Source organism: Schistocerca cancellata, chromosome 5 (assembly GCF_023864275.1).
Source record: "Schistocerca cancellata isolate TAMUIC-IGC-003103 chromosome 5, iqSchCanc2.1, whole genome shotgun sequence".
NCBI lineage: Eukaryota > Metazoa > Arthropoda > Insecta > Orthoptera > Acrididae > Schistocerca > Schistocerca cancellata.
In genome coordinates this window covers 583,552,745-583,568,867 of record NC_064630.1, presented here as the reverse complement: position 1 = coordinate 583,568,867, position 16,123 = coordinate 583,552,745, and the positions used below count along the sequence as shown (strand labels likewise).

The 16,123-nt window shown below is 40.9% G+C and overlaps 1 protein-coding gene across 1 annotated transcript in view; it reads left to right on the top strand.

Moving 5' to 3' along the window:
* The window catches only part of LOC126188927 (CDAN1-interacting nuclease 1), a 155,108-nt gene that overhangs the window by 29,944 nt on the left and 109,041 nt on the right, over positions 1-16,123 (top strand). The window contains exons 2-3 of the mRNA XM_049930648.1: positions 2,451-2,555; positions 13,466-13,602. Coding sequence (XP_049786605.1) covers positions 2,451-2,555; positions 13,466-13,602 — 242 coding nt within the window. The remainder of the gene's footprint in view (positions 1-2,450; positions 2,556-13,465; positions 13,603-16,123) is intronic.

Here is a 16,123-nt window from a genome sequence, read left to right as displayed (position 1 = left end):
CCATTCTGGAAACCAGGCAGGGACCGTGGTGTCCCTAACAGTTACCAAAGTGTAGCCGCTACCAGTTGTATGGGTAAGACTCTTGAACACATGATCAACCACCGTCTTGTTTGGCTGCTCGAATCCCGAGGTCGCCAGAGCCACCCGCAGTGTGGTTTCAGGCAGTACCATTCTACCCTTGACAACTTAATTCTACTGGAGACAGCAATACAGGAGTCCTTCTTACACCAAAACCATTTCGTTTGTGTGTTTTTTTGACCTTGAAATAGCATATAGTATGTGGACACCTGCCACTTTTTATCCAATACTTTCTCGAGGACCGGCGTTTTCGATATTGCATTGGCGATGCCACGTCTGAGTTCTTTGTTCAAGAGAATGAGGTCCCCCAAGGCAGTGTCCTCAATGTCACATTGTTTGCCATCACTATCAATGGCATTTCATCTGCAGTCAGGAACCCTGTCAAATGATCTTTGTTTTTGGCTGACTTTGCAATCTTCTAATCTTCCTCTGATCTTATTATGATGACAAGGCAGCGACAGCTGACCAATTGGAGGCTGTTAACCTGGGCGAGGACAACTGGTTTTTGGTTCTCACCAAAGAGGACTACATATGTCAGTTTTAACCGTGCTCATCAGAAGTTTTAACCAAACAGTGCTCACAATGGGGGACAATACTTTACGTTTTCATGACACTATGCACTTTTTGGGTTTATTATTTGACTTGATATTAACTTGGCTGCCACACTGAAAGACAAACAAACAAAGGACTTCCAGTCATTGAATATTTTGCAACACATTAATGGCAAAATGCGGGGAGCTGACAGGTCCTGCCTCCTGCAGTTTTATAGAGGGCATTTGTTCAATCACTTTTAAATTATGGCAGCATAGTCTACGGATCAGCCTGTCCTACCTACCTCAAGATGTTAGCTGCTGTCCACCACGAGGGCATTTGGATATCGACTGGAGCCTTTTGAACCAGCCCAGTTCTGAGTATGTGTGCAGAGGTTGATGAACCACAACTCTGGCTTTGGCGATGAGTCCTTTTGGCTTGACAGGTGCTGAAAATCGCTGTCACCTCAGTCATTGACATTTAGTTCAGTGGTCGAACGCATCTTTGATGGCTGTTCAAGAATGGCCCCATGCGACCAAGCCTTTTGGGATGCTTGCTACAGAGTGTCTGAAGGATCTGGATCTATCAGGTGTCAAAACACACAGCCAGGGATTGAATGCATTGCTGCCTAGGCATCTTCAAAGGCCCAAAGTGACTGTAAGCTTGTCACAGTACAAGAAATCTTGTACTCCAGATTTTGTTTTTACAACTTTGTTTTCATCCATTTTAAGTATGTACCACAGTTTTATCATTGTCTGTACAGATGGATCCCAGCAAGAGAATGTCTTCAGTTGTTCAGCTGTTTTCCCTGATAGGGTTTTTAAAGTGCATCTTCTGGAACAATTTACAAAGTATGATGCAGAATTATATTTGAAGGCACTGGAGAGGGTTCACAGACATCACAGTACAAGGTTTCTTGTCTGTTCTGACGCGCTTAGTGTACTGCAGGCAGGAGGTTATCTTTTGCTGGGTACCTGGCCATATTGGGGTACAGGGCAATGACATGGCTGACAAAGCCACCAAGGAAGCATGTTGGGGTGTCATTTTCTGACAGTCACATCATGCATCAGTGGGAGACTGAATGGTTGCAGGTGTCAGACAACAAACTGTGATCACTATAAACAAACTGTGATCACTATAATCGACCACTAAGGCATGGCGGACATCATGTCAGCCTCACCGCTGGAAGGAGGTTCTCCTTACCAGACTGCGCATCTGGCATAGCCCTTTAACACATGGCTTCCACCTCTGGTGGGAGGATCCACCACTCTGTGAAGTTCGTGGCACACCATTGTCAGTTCAGCATATTGTGGCTGTGTGTGTAGTATATACTGATATTAGGGCAGCCCTCAATCTTGATGGAGATCTGCCCACCAACCTCACAAATACTGATTCCAGTGTTAAAGGGTGAGGAAATTTTGTGAATGTCAGGCCTTATCCCTAAATTGGTGGGGAAAGGAAGCAGACTTTAATACATTATAAACTGCTCTGCATGTGGGGACAGCCTTTGTTCGCACCCATGAGATTTGCATGCTGACTTTTCGTCAGAGTGATGATGACCATGATATCATCATCATCATCATCATTATAATCATAATCACTTCTTTATGTGTGGCAGTGCATCAGTAGCCCTGTTTTGTGCTAGTGAGGAGACACTTTTTATATTTATTCAAGTTTGTCATTTGTGTGTGACAGGGTAGATGGTTATAATGCATGCACAGTTGTTTATATGATTAAAAGCCTCATTCTGACTTCTTTCCAGATAATGATATTTTTTGTTAAACTTTTTGGGAGTATTGTTGATAATGACGTGCAAGAAATTAATAAAGTGTGGATCTTAGTGTTTCAGCTGACACATTGGGTAGCATTTATTCCCTTGAATACCAAAAGAAGATGAAGAAAAACCATCAGAAATTCAGTAAGACTGGAGAAAAATTATATAAAAAGTAAGAATAATTTTTTTTATTATCAGTGAAGTATATGTTCATATTCAAGTGTATCATTTTTTACTATCAGTTACCACATTCTTATTTAGAACACAGTGCCTTAAGTATTTTATACCAATTTCTTTTTGTAGTATCAGATCATTACACTGTGTAGCCCTGTGTCAGCAGTTCAATATATCCTGTGCATTTGCACTCGTGATCAGTAATAAAGGCACTTAAGAATATAATGAATTGTTGTCTTGTAGCTAATTTTTTGTTTTGATATTGAAACTTTGTGGTACATTGAAGCACAGCTTTATTGTGCCATCCATCAAGTCACAAAATAACTAAAGTAATTAAATTAAATAAATATTTTTGCTGAACACCTACAAGTTACACCACTTCAAAGAAGATGTGGATACACAGATAAGTCAGTGAATAGAAGATACAGTAGTATGAAGATTGCCAGCTCATGTAAAAGTGGTTGAAGGCACTAAATGAATTTCAGAGATTGACAGTCCACTTCCTTCTTAAGGAGATGGTCAGTTTTGAATTAAAAACTCCAGGGTAGAGAATGTTTTGTTTTTTGTCACATTTCTGTTATTCATTTTCTTGTCCTTAAAGTGTGTAATAACTTGTCCATGCACTACACCATTAATTAAATAAGTATTAGGGTAGGTACGTGTGCCAGGTCTGTCTGTCTGTGTTATTAGAGAGGCATAAGAAACATAATGTAAATGACAACCTTACAAATGTAGTTGCACACAGTCAGACTCCTTCTGTGGGCCCAAATAAGTACTATTCTGCATAACAAAATATGAGAATAAACTATTGGATCTCCAGGATGCTGGTGGCTATTAGTCATGTATTGAGTGAGTCATATAAAATCATCTGTGAAGAGGATACTGCCATTGAATAATTAAACTGGAGAAAACATAGTTTGGTGCATATTTTATGAGATATCAGTTAACTGTACACTACAAGGCAACCAATTCCATAAACAATCAAAATTCTAGGAAAGTGTGCAGATGCTGTATTTTAGTGGGATACATCCAGTGGGCACACTCTTTTCTTTAACTGTGAAAGAATCTTGAAACACAACTCGTACAACAAAAATTACAGTACATCCAAATCTTATGGCCATTTCCTCTGGTTCACTTACATGTAAAAAATGATAATAAGCTAGGCTACAATTTGAAAACAGTTCCATCAAAACCACATAGTTGGAATATTGTTAACCAACACACAGTTCTTCCTTCACAGTGACTCCTTCAAAACGAAGGATATTATGGGTCTACAAGATTCCTACAATTTGGTGCAGAGTACATTTCAACTGGGAAAAGTGAAATAATACCACAACCACTGACAGATTCAAGAATAACAATCACTGGGGCAGTACAAATTTTGTATATCCATGAGCACTGCAGATGATGAAGAAACTGAAAGAATAAATGTTGAGAGAAAATAAATTAGTCATATAGTAACGGGAGATGAAAATTTGCAATAGGGAACTGGAATACAATAGTAGGATAAGGAGGAAAAGGAAAAATAGTTGGAGAGTATGGATTGGGGAAAGGATGAAAGGGAAGGCTGGCTATCTGGTAGAAAATTGCACAGATCATAGTTTAATCATTGCTAGTACTTGGTTTAAGAATCATGAAAACCTGTTGTATGTATGGAAGAGACATGGAGATACTGGAAGGTTTTACATAGATTGTGTAATGGTAAGGCATATTTCAAAACCAGATTTTGAACTCCAAAACATTTTCAGGGGCAGATGTGGACTCAGGCCATAATTTACTGGTTATGGCCTGCAGATTATAACTAAATAAATTGCAGAAAAATAGGGAATTAAGAACATGGGACCTGGATAATTTAAAGGTCCAGAAGTCATTGAGAGCTAAAAAGGGACCATTAGCCAAAGATTAAGTGAACTGGGACAGGGTAAAGGAATAAAAAAGAAGATGAATGGGTGGATGGAGATTTGAAGTAGAGGATAAAAATAGGCAACAAGCCAAGGCCCTGTAGAAATCCTTGTGTAACACACGAAGTATTAAAAAAATGTAATTGATGAAGATAGAGAACAAGCTGGGAATAAATTTGATTTTGACTGGGATTCTGTGAAATGTGGGGTGCCAAATGGGTCAGTTCTAACTCTCCTGCTTTTCTTTATATGTATCAGTTAAGTGGCACAGATGATTCAAAAAGTTCTCTGTTTACGGATGACTTTCATGTCCTTGTGGAAGACATGGACTGTAATGTAATTAATCTAGTGAATATTGAAGTGAGCAGTATCAGCTAGTGGTGAACAGAAAATAAATAGTTGCTTAATTGCAGTAGAATACAGTTTATACAATTTATGATTATGTACCGTATTTACTCAAATCTAAGCCGCACTTTTTTTCCAGTTTTCGTAATCCAAAAAACCGCCTGCGGCTTAGAATCGAGTGCAAAGCAAGTGGAAGTTATGAAAAATGTTGGTACGTGCCGCCACAACTAACTTCTGCCGTCGAATATATGTAGCGCTACGCAGGCATGCTTTGTAGGCACAAAGATAAATATTGGCGCCAAAACCTCTGCATCAGTAAATAAATTTAAAAAAAAAAAAAAAAAGAGTGGAAGACGAGCTTTTTTTTTCCGCCGCAGGTTTCGACCACTGCATTTTCATACATTATCCAACGAAGTAAATACAAATTCCGTATTGTTCATTTTCGAATGTAGCACAATTTCAGTGTATTACAAAAATCTGACTTGCAAGACTGTTTGGGATGTTTGTCAATATGGCCAACTCTATGTTCTGAATTTTTTCCTATCTGTGAGAAGAGATGGTTGCTAATAGGAACCTGATGAAATGTGAATCACATACAGTATTCTCTTCACCATAAGAATAATACGAATATAAACATTTTGCCATGTATTCTTTTGTGTTTGCTGCTATCTCATTTAAATCCTGTCTGCCTAATAAACTACGAAACTAGAGTGAGACAACAGCAAACGCGGAAGAATATACATATCGTGTCATGTTTATATTCGTATTATTCTTACAGTCAGAAATGAAGCACGGCAAGTGACTAGATTTTTAAATCTAAGATGACTCTAATTTCTGTGCAGAATTTGATGTAATAAAGAAGCGGCCGCAAAGATTTTCAAACGGAGAAAAATTTTCACCTAACTCTCGTTCAGATCATGTTCTATAATACGCAGTCTATTATTTGATTCTTGTTGATCATTATCAAAGAAAGCAGCAGTGTAAGTAACAACAAATAGCAGTCTCTTGCCATTGTTTCGCTAATGAGACTATTCCTCTTTTTTTTTTTTTTTTTTATTTTTTTAAATTGTACGCGGCGGTAGCATGTACAAAAGCAAGCCATGCCGCGAGCCGCGACAGGCCGTAAACACGCACTATCAGAATGCGACAAACAATGCATGACACAGTGCAGTAATGCATTTAAGCATAAGAGTGACGCAAACACCTATAACAAAGAAAACGGCATTTATCAGATCAAAGCAAAATAAGCAATCGATTCAAACCAGACGAAGCACGTGAAAAAGAAAGGGTACCCGTATAAATACGGACGGAGCGCCTGATGCATAGCAATGGCTACGTGGTAAAGCTTAACTGCTAAGCTTACGATGCGAACCAAACTACTGTAGCTGTATCGTCATTCATTCGACCTAAATTGTGTCTCATATTACAATGGACCAACTTCGTTTCGATTTGGAGGTGCGGCCTAAAACTTTTCTCTCCCATTGAATTTCGAGTCTCAAATTTCAGGTGCGGCTTAGATTTGGGAAATTTTTTTTTTCCTTTATTTCGAGTCTCATTTTTCAGGTGCGGCTTAGATTTGAGTGCGGCTTAGATTCGAGTAAATACGGTAGATCTGTTTTAAAAGTGACTTTTATTAAATTATTAGCAGAACTGATTTTTTTCCAGTAATTTTTGGGTCTGCATCCAGATACCATCAACATTCTGCCACAATATGTTGATGGGATCCAGCTGCAGACCCGAAAATTACTGGAAGAAGAAATATGCCAGGAAAATTTCAACATTCACAACAGATTTGATCATTTTAAATTCTTGGAATTAAAAGATTCTACTCTGTCACATTGCTGTCTTCAGTACTGTATAATAATTTCCTTTCTTGCTGTCAAAGAAATATGAAAACTTATTTACTTACCTTAATTTCACTATGTTGTGAGCAGTTGTGCCATACTTTGGGGCAATTCTGAGCATTTACAAAGTACACTATGTGAGCAAAAGTATCCAGAAACCTCCCAAAACATGCATTTTCCATATTAGGTGCATTGTGCTGCCACCTACAGCCAGGTACTCCAGATCAGTGACCTCAGTAGCCATAAGACATCGTGAGAGAGCAGAATGGGATGCTCCGCAGAACTCGTGGACTTTGGGCGTGGTCAGGTGATTGGGTGTCATCTGTAACCAAGATTTCCACACTCATAAACATCCCTAGGTCCACTGTTTACGATGTTATAGTGAAGTGGAAATGTTGAGGGACACGTACAGCACAAAAGCAGGCAGGCTGACCTCGTCTGTTGACTGACAGAGACCGCCGACAGTTGAAGATGGTCATAGTGTGTAATAGGCAGACATCTATCCAGACCATCACACAGGAATTCCAAACTGCATCAGGATAAGCCACATATCACGCCTGTAAATGGCAAATAATGCCTCGCTTGGTGTAAGGAGCATAAACGTTGGAAAACTGAACTGTGGAAAAATGTTGTGTGGAGTGACGAATTACAGTACACAATGTGGCAATCCGACAGCAGGGTGTGGGTATGGTGAATGCCCGGTGAATATCATCTTCAGCGTGTGTAGTGCCAACAGTAAAATTCGGAGGTGGTGGTGTTATGGTGTGGTCGTGTTTTTCGTGGAGGGGGCTAGCACCCCTTGTTGTTTTGCATGGCACTATCACAGTACAGGCCTACATTGATGTTTTAAACACCTTTCCACTGCTGAAGGGCAATTTGGGGATGGCGACTGCATCTTTCAACACGATTGAGCACCTGTTCATAATGCACGGCCTGTGGCGGAGTGGTTACATGACAATAACATCCCTGTAATGGACTAGCCTGCACAGAGTCCTGACCTGAATCTTATAGAACGTCTTTGAGATGTTTTGGAACGCCGACTTCATGCCAGGCCTCACTGACTGGCATTGATACCTCTCCTCAGTGCAGCACTCCGTGAAGAATGGGCTGCCATTCCCCAAAAAACCTTCCAGCACCTGATTGAACATATGCTTGCAAGAGTGGAAGCTGTCATCAAGACCAAGGGTGGACCAACACCATATTGAATTCCAGCATTACCAAAGGAGGGTGCCACGAACTTGTAAGTCGTTTTCAGCCAGGTGTGTGGATACTCTTTGATCACATAGTGTATATCTTTATACCATAAAAGGTCAGTCGGAATGATCTGTGGTGTCAGTTCACAACTTACTGCAGGCCTCTTTCATGTATCTCAGTGCAGTATTCTACAGCTACTATCCCTATTCTCTTATGGGATGTATGACTAATAATGCAAATTCCTTAAGAGACACTGCAGTATTTACTCAATGAACACCAGACAAAAATTACTTACACTTCCATAACCATTGCACAGAAAGATGTGTTTTACTCTGCAGGTTTGTGTTAACAGGCTGCCTATGCAACTGAGAAATGTGAGTGATAAACTCAGCCTGTTTTCTTATGGCATATGTATCTTGTTCCATATGAGTGTTCTTCACAGTAGATTAGATCATTTTGCTGTATCATGTTAATTCTTTGTATTTACTATTATTAATATCTAGTTTATATGTTTTTGCTTCAAAAGTACGTTCTACACTCCTGGAAATTGAAATAAGAACACCGTGAATTCATTGTCCCAGGAAGGGGAAACTTTATTGACACATTCCTGGGGTCAGATACATCACATGATCACACTGACAGAACCACAGGCACATAGACACAGGCAACAGAGCATGCACAATGTCGGCACTAGTACAGTGTATATCCACCTTTCGCAGCAATGCAGGCTGCTATTCTCCCATGGAGACAATTTGCCATGCCATTTCCACCTGGCGCCTCAGTTGGACCAGCGTTCGTGCTGGACGTGCAGACCGCGTGAGACGACACTTCATCCAGTCCCAAACATGCTCAATGGGGGACAGATCCGGAGATCTTGCTGGCCAGGGTAGTTGACTTACACCTTCTAGAGCACGTTGGGTGGCACGGGATACATGCCGACGTGCATTGTCCTGTTGGAACAGCAAGTTCCCTTGCCGGTCTAGGAATGGTAGAACGATGGGTTCGATGACGGTTTGGATGTACCGTGCACTATTCAGTCTCCCCTCGACGATCACCAGTGGTGTACGGCCAGTGTAGGAGATCGCTCCCCACACCATGATGCCGGGTGTTGGCCCTGTGTGCCGCGGTCGTATGCAGTCCTGATTGTGGCACTCACCTGCACGGCGCCAAACATGCATACGACCATCATTGGCACCAAGGCAGAAGCGACTCTCATCGCTGAAGACGACACGTCTCCATTCGTCCCTCCATTCACGCCTGTCGCGACACCACTGGAGGCGGGCTGCACGATGTTGGGGCGTGAGCGGAAGACGGCCTAACGGTGTGCGGGACCGTAGCCCAGCTTCATGGAGACGGTTGCGAATGGTCCTCGCCGATACCCCAGGAGCAACAGTGTCCCTAATTTGCTGGGAAGTGGCGGTGCGGTCCCCTACGGCACTGCGTAGGATCCTACGGTCTTGGCGTGCATCCGTGCGTCGCTGCGGTCCGGTCCCAGGTCGACGGGCACGTGCACCTTCTGTCGACCACTGGCGACAACATCGATGTACTGTGGAGACCTCACGCCCCACGTGTTGAGCAATTCGGCGGTACGTCCACCCGGCCTCCCGCATGCCCACTATACGCCCTCGCTCAAAGTCCGTTAACTGCACATACGGTTCACGTCCACGCTGTCGCGGCATGCTACCAGTGTTAAAGACTGCGATGGAGCTCCGTATGCCACGGCAAACTGGCTGACACTGACGGCGGCGGTGCACAAATGCTGCGCAGCTAGCGCCATTCGACGGCCAACACCGCGGTTCCTGGTGTGTCCGCTGTGCCGTGCGTGTGATCATTGCTTGTACAGCCCTCTCGCAGTGTCCGGAGCAAGTATGGTGGGTCTGATACACCGGTGTCAATGTGTTCTTTTTTCCATTTCCAGGAGTGTATGAATTACTAATAGTGACACTCCCATCTTACGCATAGGTGGTCATGTCATGCCTGAAGGGAAATAGGGGAAATAAATAGATATGTCCTGATTTATTTTAAGCTGCCTCTTGTGATAAGCAATCCTGATGACCAACACAGTTACAGTTAATTTTGACAAGAGGAAGCATATTGCCACACACACATAAGAATGTATTAAAGTGCTTAACGCATTGACTGCCTTGATGAAATTTGGACCATACGTTGCTATGCCACATTGAAATCACAAGTATTACTTCTGAAGCCAAATTGATTTTTTTGCATCAGATGTCTTCTTTCGAACATGTAGAATTAAGTTACTGGATAAAATGTCAATTTATGACTGATCTGGACTGATAACAGGCATGGGCCATATATGGCTCATGTGGCCCAACAACAACATTTTAACACAGTTATAATCTGTGGCCACATGAGCCACATGTGGCTCACACTATTTGAAACCACAGAGGTATAAAAAATTGTTTTTCAAGAAATTATTCAAACACTTAGTTTATTTGATTATATTAGCTACATATAACATTATTTACAATTTTTTTACTTGGTCTGACAATGTTCATGAATAAAGATCTTAGAATATTCTATTTCTTCAACACAGTATTGTCAATGTTACTAGAACACTCATTGCACATAAAACTGTCACATTTATTGCATTTAGTGTACACCCTCCTCACTTTCTTAGCAGCATCCTTTCTTTCTTCTGCTCTTCGCGGGTGTTTATAACAGCCCAAACAGCATCTTTGACTGCTCTGCTTTGGTCACTCTACTGTCACAAGGTGATGGCTGTTATCTTCATGGAACGGTTGTAGTGTTGCTTGTGGTTGTGGATCTTTGGCATTCACTATCAGTAGAGTCAAGCACCTCTTGAAAGGAATTACAGTAGAGTCCCGTTAATCTGAACTAACTGGGACCAGAACTTGTTCAGATTATCGATTTGTTCGGATTAGCCGAAATTCTAGAATGAAGTATACCAAGCAGATACGCAGGTACACCATAGTAACAATTGGGAACAAGTGTGGGAACAATGGCTCACTTTCACTCCTTGCCCTTGTTGTTGTGCATTGTTGAGACCTTTGTAGTGTCTGACGTCAGTGCACTGCCAGTTGGCTTGCAAAGCATGTGGTTAAGTTAGTTATTGATTGCTGGCACACATAGCAGTTGTATTGTATTTGTTCAGGTGTAGAGGTGTATTGTATTTTCGTCATGAGTAAATGGAAACCTACAACGTTAACTCTCAAAGAAAAACTGAATGCTTTGAAGCGGATAGACAATGATGAGAATGTATCTAAACTGGCAATGGAACTGGTTGTTGGTAAAGCAACCATTTGTGATTGGAAGAAGAACTGAGTGAAGCTTGAACAGTCCTGTGCAAAATCCTGGCATCATAAGCAGAAGACCATGCTCCTGGTTTTAAAATGTCCAAAGATTGTGTGGCTTCATTAGTGTGCAGCAACACTGCTGGTAATCACAAGCTGCCTTTAAGGCTGATCACCAAATCTGCTAGGCCTAGAGCTTTTAAAAACTGCAACATGAAGACCCTGCCCGTATATTATTGCAACCAGAAAAAAGCATGGATGGATGGTAAGCTGTTCAAAGAATGGTTTCGCTGCCAGTTTGTTCCCTCTGTTCGACGGTTTTCTAAGGAAAATCTTTTGTCTCTCCCATGCAGTCCTTTTCATTGATAATGCACCATCTCACCCCAGCACTGAGGAATTATGTGATGGAGAAATTGTGGCGAAGTTTTGCCCCCGAATGTTACACCACTTCTACAGCTGATGGACCATGGCGTACTGCAAACATTAAAACTGATTTACAGAAAACAGTTTTTAAGAATGCTGATCCAAGATGATAGCATTCCTTTAGTGAACAAATTAAAAAAAAAAAAAACAGTGTGAAGCATGTTGTTTATTGGGCCGCTGAGGCATGGCAGAATATTTCAGAAAATACTCTGAGAAAATTGTGGAGAAAACTGTGGACATCTCTTGAAATTCAGGACAACCTAGTTGAAAATGAAGAGGAAAATCTGCTACAAATGATACAGGCAATCCCTGGATGTGAAGAAGCTAGTGAAGAAGACTTACTGTAGATGAGTGAATGGCAGCGGATGGGGCATGTGTGGAGAACCTTACTGATGCTGGTTTGGTTGCTGCTGTGACTCAAGACCAGCAAGACTGCTGTGAAGGAAATGACAGAGAGCCTGAAAGCAACAAAGGAGAGCTGGTGCCACACAGTGATGCTGCAGAAGCTCTTGACCTCGTGCTACGTTATTTGGAGCAACTGCCACTGCTGCACCTGGTAATTTGATGTTTATGAGACGATGGTGCAACTATGCGTCATATAACAGACTGTCTTCATTATGCCAAAAAACAATGAGTTTTTGTCATCTAAAAAGTAGGGATAAAATGTCTGCTGTATTTTAGTAAGTTTGACAGATTTTCTCTCATTGTTATGCATTGTTTAAACCTAATGTTTTCCTGCCAGTTTTTCTAATACATGTTCACTGTACTGTGTAAATTAAAATAGTGTGTATGTACAGCAGTTTACCACTCAGTTTTTCATACTTAGAGTAACATTTTTCATGTTCGGATTAACTGAACATTCTGATTACCGGGACTCTGCTGTATTTGTATCTGAGACTTTGATCCTTTGTTTGCCAAGTTGTACAGCCCTTGAGCATTTACAAACATGTTCCAAAAAGGATTTCAGATACGATCTTTCTGTACCATTTACCGTACGCCGAAGTTTGGAATCACTTTGGTTACCAGTTGTAAAAATATTGAGTTTTACAAACATGAGAGTGTTCAGTGGAGCCACCACTTTAAAACCCATAGTTGAAACGCATTATCTGTGAGCCCTATGAGGCTCATGAGGCCTATAAACACTGTGCATGTGAGCCAGTTACGGCTCTCGTGGCCCAAAGTACAATGTATACGTGAACCAAATACGGCTCACGTGGCGTCACAACCCTTGTAACTGTGAGCCACCATTGGCTCATGTGGCAGTCAGTGTGTTAAATCATTAATTAGCAGAATCAGAATATGGATGATTTTCATAACAACATTTCATATATCTAATTAAAAAAAATTCCCAGTGTGGATTTTTTTCATTACAATGAACAAATAAAATCTGAGGAAAGCAGCAACTGTGTATTTATTGGTTCCAAACATTACTCTGATAAATAATTTTAATGATGAAAACACTCAGGAAATGAAGTGATGTATCATGTCAAGTAAAAATATTCTTTTCTGTGATGAACACAGTATTACTTTTTATTATGTGGGATTCTCTGTTTTATTTGCTTTGTAATGTCTTAACAACACATACTTGCTACTGTAGAAATTTTCAGTTAACAGCACTCGAGCAGCATTAAAAACCTGAACTCAACTCTTTCCCCCTTGTAAATGGAATGACATCATGATATCATGGATTGCCATTGACCGTCACGTATTTCCTGTGTCAACTGATATCAGCTTAATAACTTTGTTGTCCAATTTTATTATTTGTACTGGACATAACAATGAAGCTGTGAGTTTTTCAGAATGGAAAGTGAATTGATTGTCTTGCTGTTTTATTCCATTTGGCATACATTGTACCACCTCTTCATGTGTACTGACATTCAGGAACCGCAGCAGAAAGATAATTTAAAAGACAATTTTATTATGCAGGTACCAGAAAGAAGCAGATTCTGGAGAGAAGCCAGGAATTCTCCTCCGCCTTGCTGACAGTATTGATCTATCTCCAGCATTACTTGCACGTATAATTTTAGAACAACATCAAGAACAAGGGTCAGATGAAGAAGAAGGTATGATTAACAAAAATATCTTAAAATGTTTTGATATAACAACGAAAATAATCAATTTTTGACAATATAATGTTACTGAATAGAAAAAAAATGTACTCAAAAAAATCAAGCAACAGCAGGAGAACACACATAAAAAAGATTTTACATATGCAAGCTTTCAGAGCCAGTGGCTCCTCCTCCTGGCAGAAGAGTTGAAGGGGAAGGAAGAGGGGTGTAGGAAAAGGACTGGAGAGGTATAAGAAAAGGGGTAGAGTTCAGAAAAGTCACCCAGAACCCCGTGTCAGGGGAGACTTACCAGACAGAAAGTCTTTCCTTCTCATCCTGTCCGGTAAGTCTCTCCTGATCAAGGGTTCTGGGTGACTTCTCCAATCTTGACCCCTTTTCCTAAACCTCTCTAGTCCTTTTCCTTCATTCCTCTTCCTTCCCCTTCAACCCTTCTGCCAGAAGAATGATCCACTGACTCCAAAAACTTGCATATGTAAAGCCTTTTTTTTTATATGTGTTCTCTGCTCCGCTTGGTGACTAGATATTTTTAAAAAAGTTTTTACTTTTTTAATTAACATTGTACTGTTTGTTGGAGGTACTGTGTTCTGTTTTGGAGGTACTGTGTTCTGTTTTACTGTAAGTGAAAACAGTTTACACTCTTTTCAATACAATGGACCAACAGCTTCTACAAACAGGAGGAGGACAGAATATTTTTGAAGCAGTGGGGGCCAGACAACAGTTTTTTTATGATTATTTCCCTAAAAAAGTAATGTGACTTAAAATCTAAACATATATTTGATTAATTCCATTTGTTGGTACTTTTGTGGCCTGCACATTAATTTTACGCTTTATGATCCTGGAAAGATCTGATGGAATGAAAATAATGTAGGAGTAAAGGTAACCAAGGTTGCCACAAGTTCTGGAAATCAGGGAAATATCAGGGAAATTTGAAAGAAACTCTGGAAAAATCTCAGTTTTTGTCTCAGTAGATGAAATGGTTTGTTTACTGAGATGTCATGCATTGTCAGTGCATCCCTGCTTCCTCATTCTTACTATTTCTCCCCTTCCTACCATTCCCCTCAACTTGCAGTCAGTGGTGCCACCACTTCTTGCCATAGCCTAGCAGCTGCCGACGAGAGGCAAGGAGGTGTGAGGAGTGATTTGTTTGAATCTTAGTCTTTTCTATGTGCCCGTCTGCAGCTCAGCGATCATCTTCACGGTGTGTTGCTACCTATCCTCATCAGTATTGATTCTCAGAGTATTTGTGCAAGTTACCTGTTGTTTGGATTGATCATTGTGGTCTCATTTCATCAGCATGAATAGCTGGCCACACAAGTGAACTTCCACAACAGGTGAAAATCGTAGGCTATGTATGCAGTTATTTCTAACGGATCAGGCCTGCTGATCTGAAGCCCATCATTTCCCACTAATGTGGAGGCCCTGCCTGTCAGATCTAGATGCATCAATCAGTCCATAGGGCGGGTGTGTTTGTGTGTGGCATAATGTGACGGATTTTCACCATGGACCCAGGACTGTGGTGCTCCTTGGCAGGCCAGAGAGCCATAGGTATTGGATTTCAGGAGCTGTCTTATAGCAAGTACATTGTACAGTGTGGAATTTTATATATATTGTAGTAAACTGTGGCACTTTGAAAGTAGTCCGTATATTACATAGTATGGACAATAAGAAGAAGAAAATTGTGGCAATCACTGGCTGTTTGTAAATTATGTAAAAATATATTTTCAAAAGAAAAATCACACAATGCCCATAAAATGAAATGATCATGTGGCATTGATGGCCGGGATGCCCCGTCCAGGGAAGTTGGGCCAACGGGTTGCAGGTCTTCATTCAGGTGACACCACATTGGCCAACTTGCATGTTGGTGATCATGAAATGATGATGAGGACAAAACACCACCCAATCCACAAATGGAGAAAATCTCCAACCTGGCCGGCAATCGAATCCGGGCCCGCTTCATGGTAGGCAAACACGTTACCACTAAGCTAAACTGGTGTACACACCATACCACTAAAATAATAGACATAACACAGTGTGTAATAACTGAGAATAATGATCATCGTAGAATCAACATTTTATTGGCGGTTACCTATAGTGATGGTTTACACAACTCTTCCCTGCCTTATGCTCTTCTTCCAAGAGGTCAACTTTTCTCTGAGACTACTTCTGAAATCTTGTGACTCCAAGGAAATGTGTATTTTTGTCACCAAAGGTGTTTCGTTTTATTGAAATAAAATAACATCATTGGTCTTGGTGAAACATACGTACCATTTGGCTTGCTTTCTCCATCTGAATACAGTTCATTACAAAAGATGTTGATGTTAGTACTTAAGATTTTTGCTCATACATTTAGAAATACAGATGTCCCTACATTTTTTTGGTCAACTTATGTCTTTACTCACCCTTGAGATTTCAAAATTTGCCAGGGAGAAATTCTAAAACTTGTTCGGAAATCAGGGAAATATCAGGGAATTTCACTTGGTGAAACTTATGGCAACCCTGGTAACATCTCTCCAAA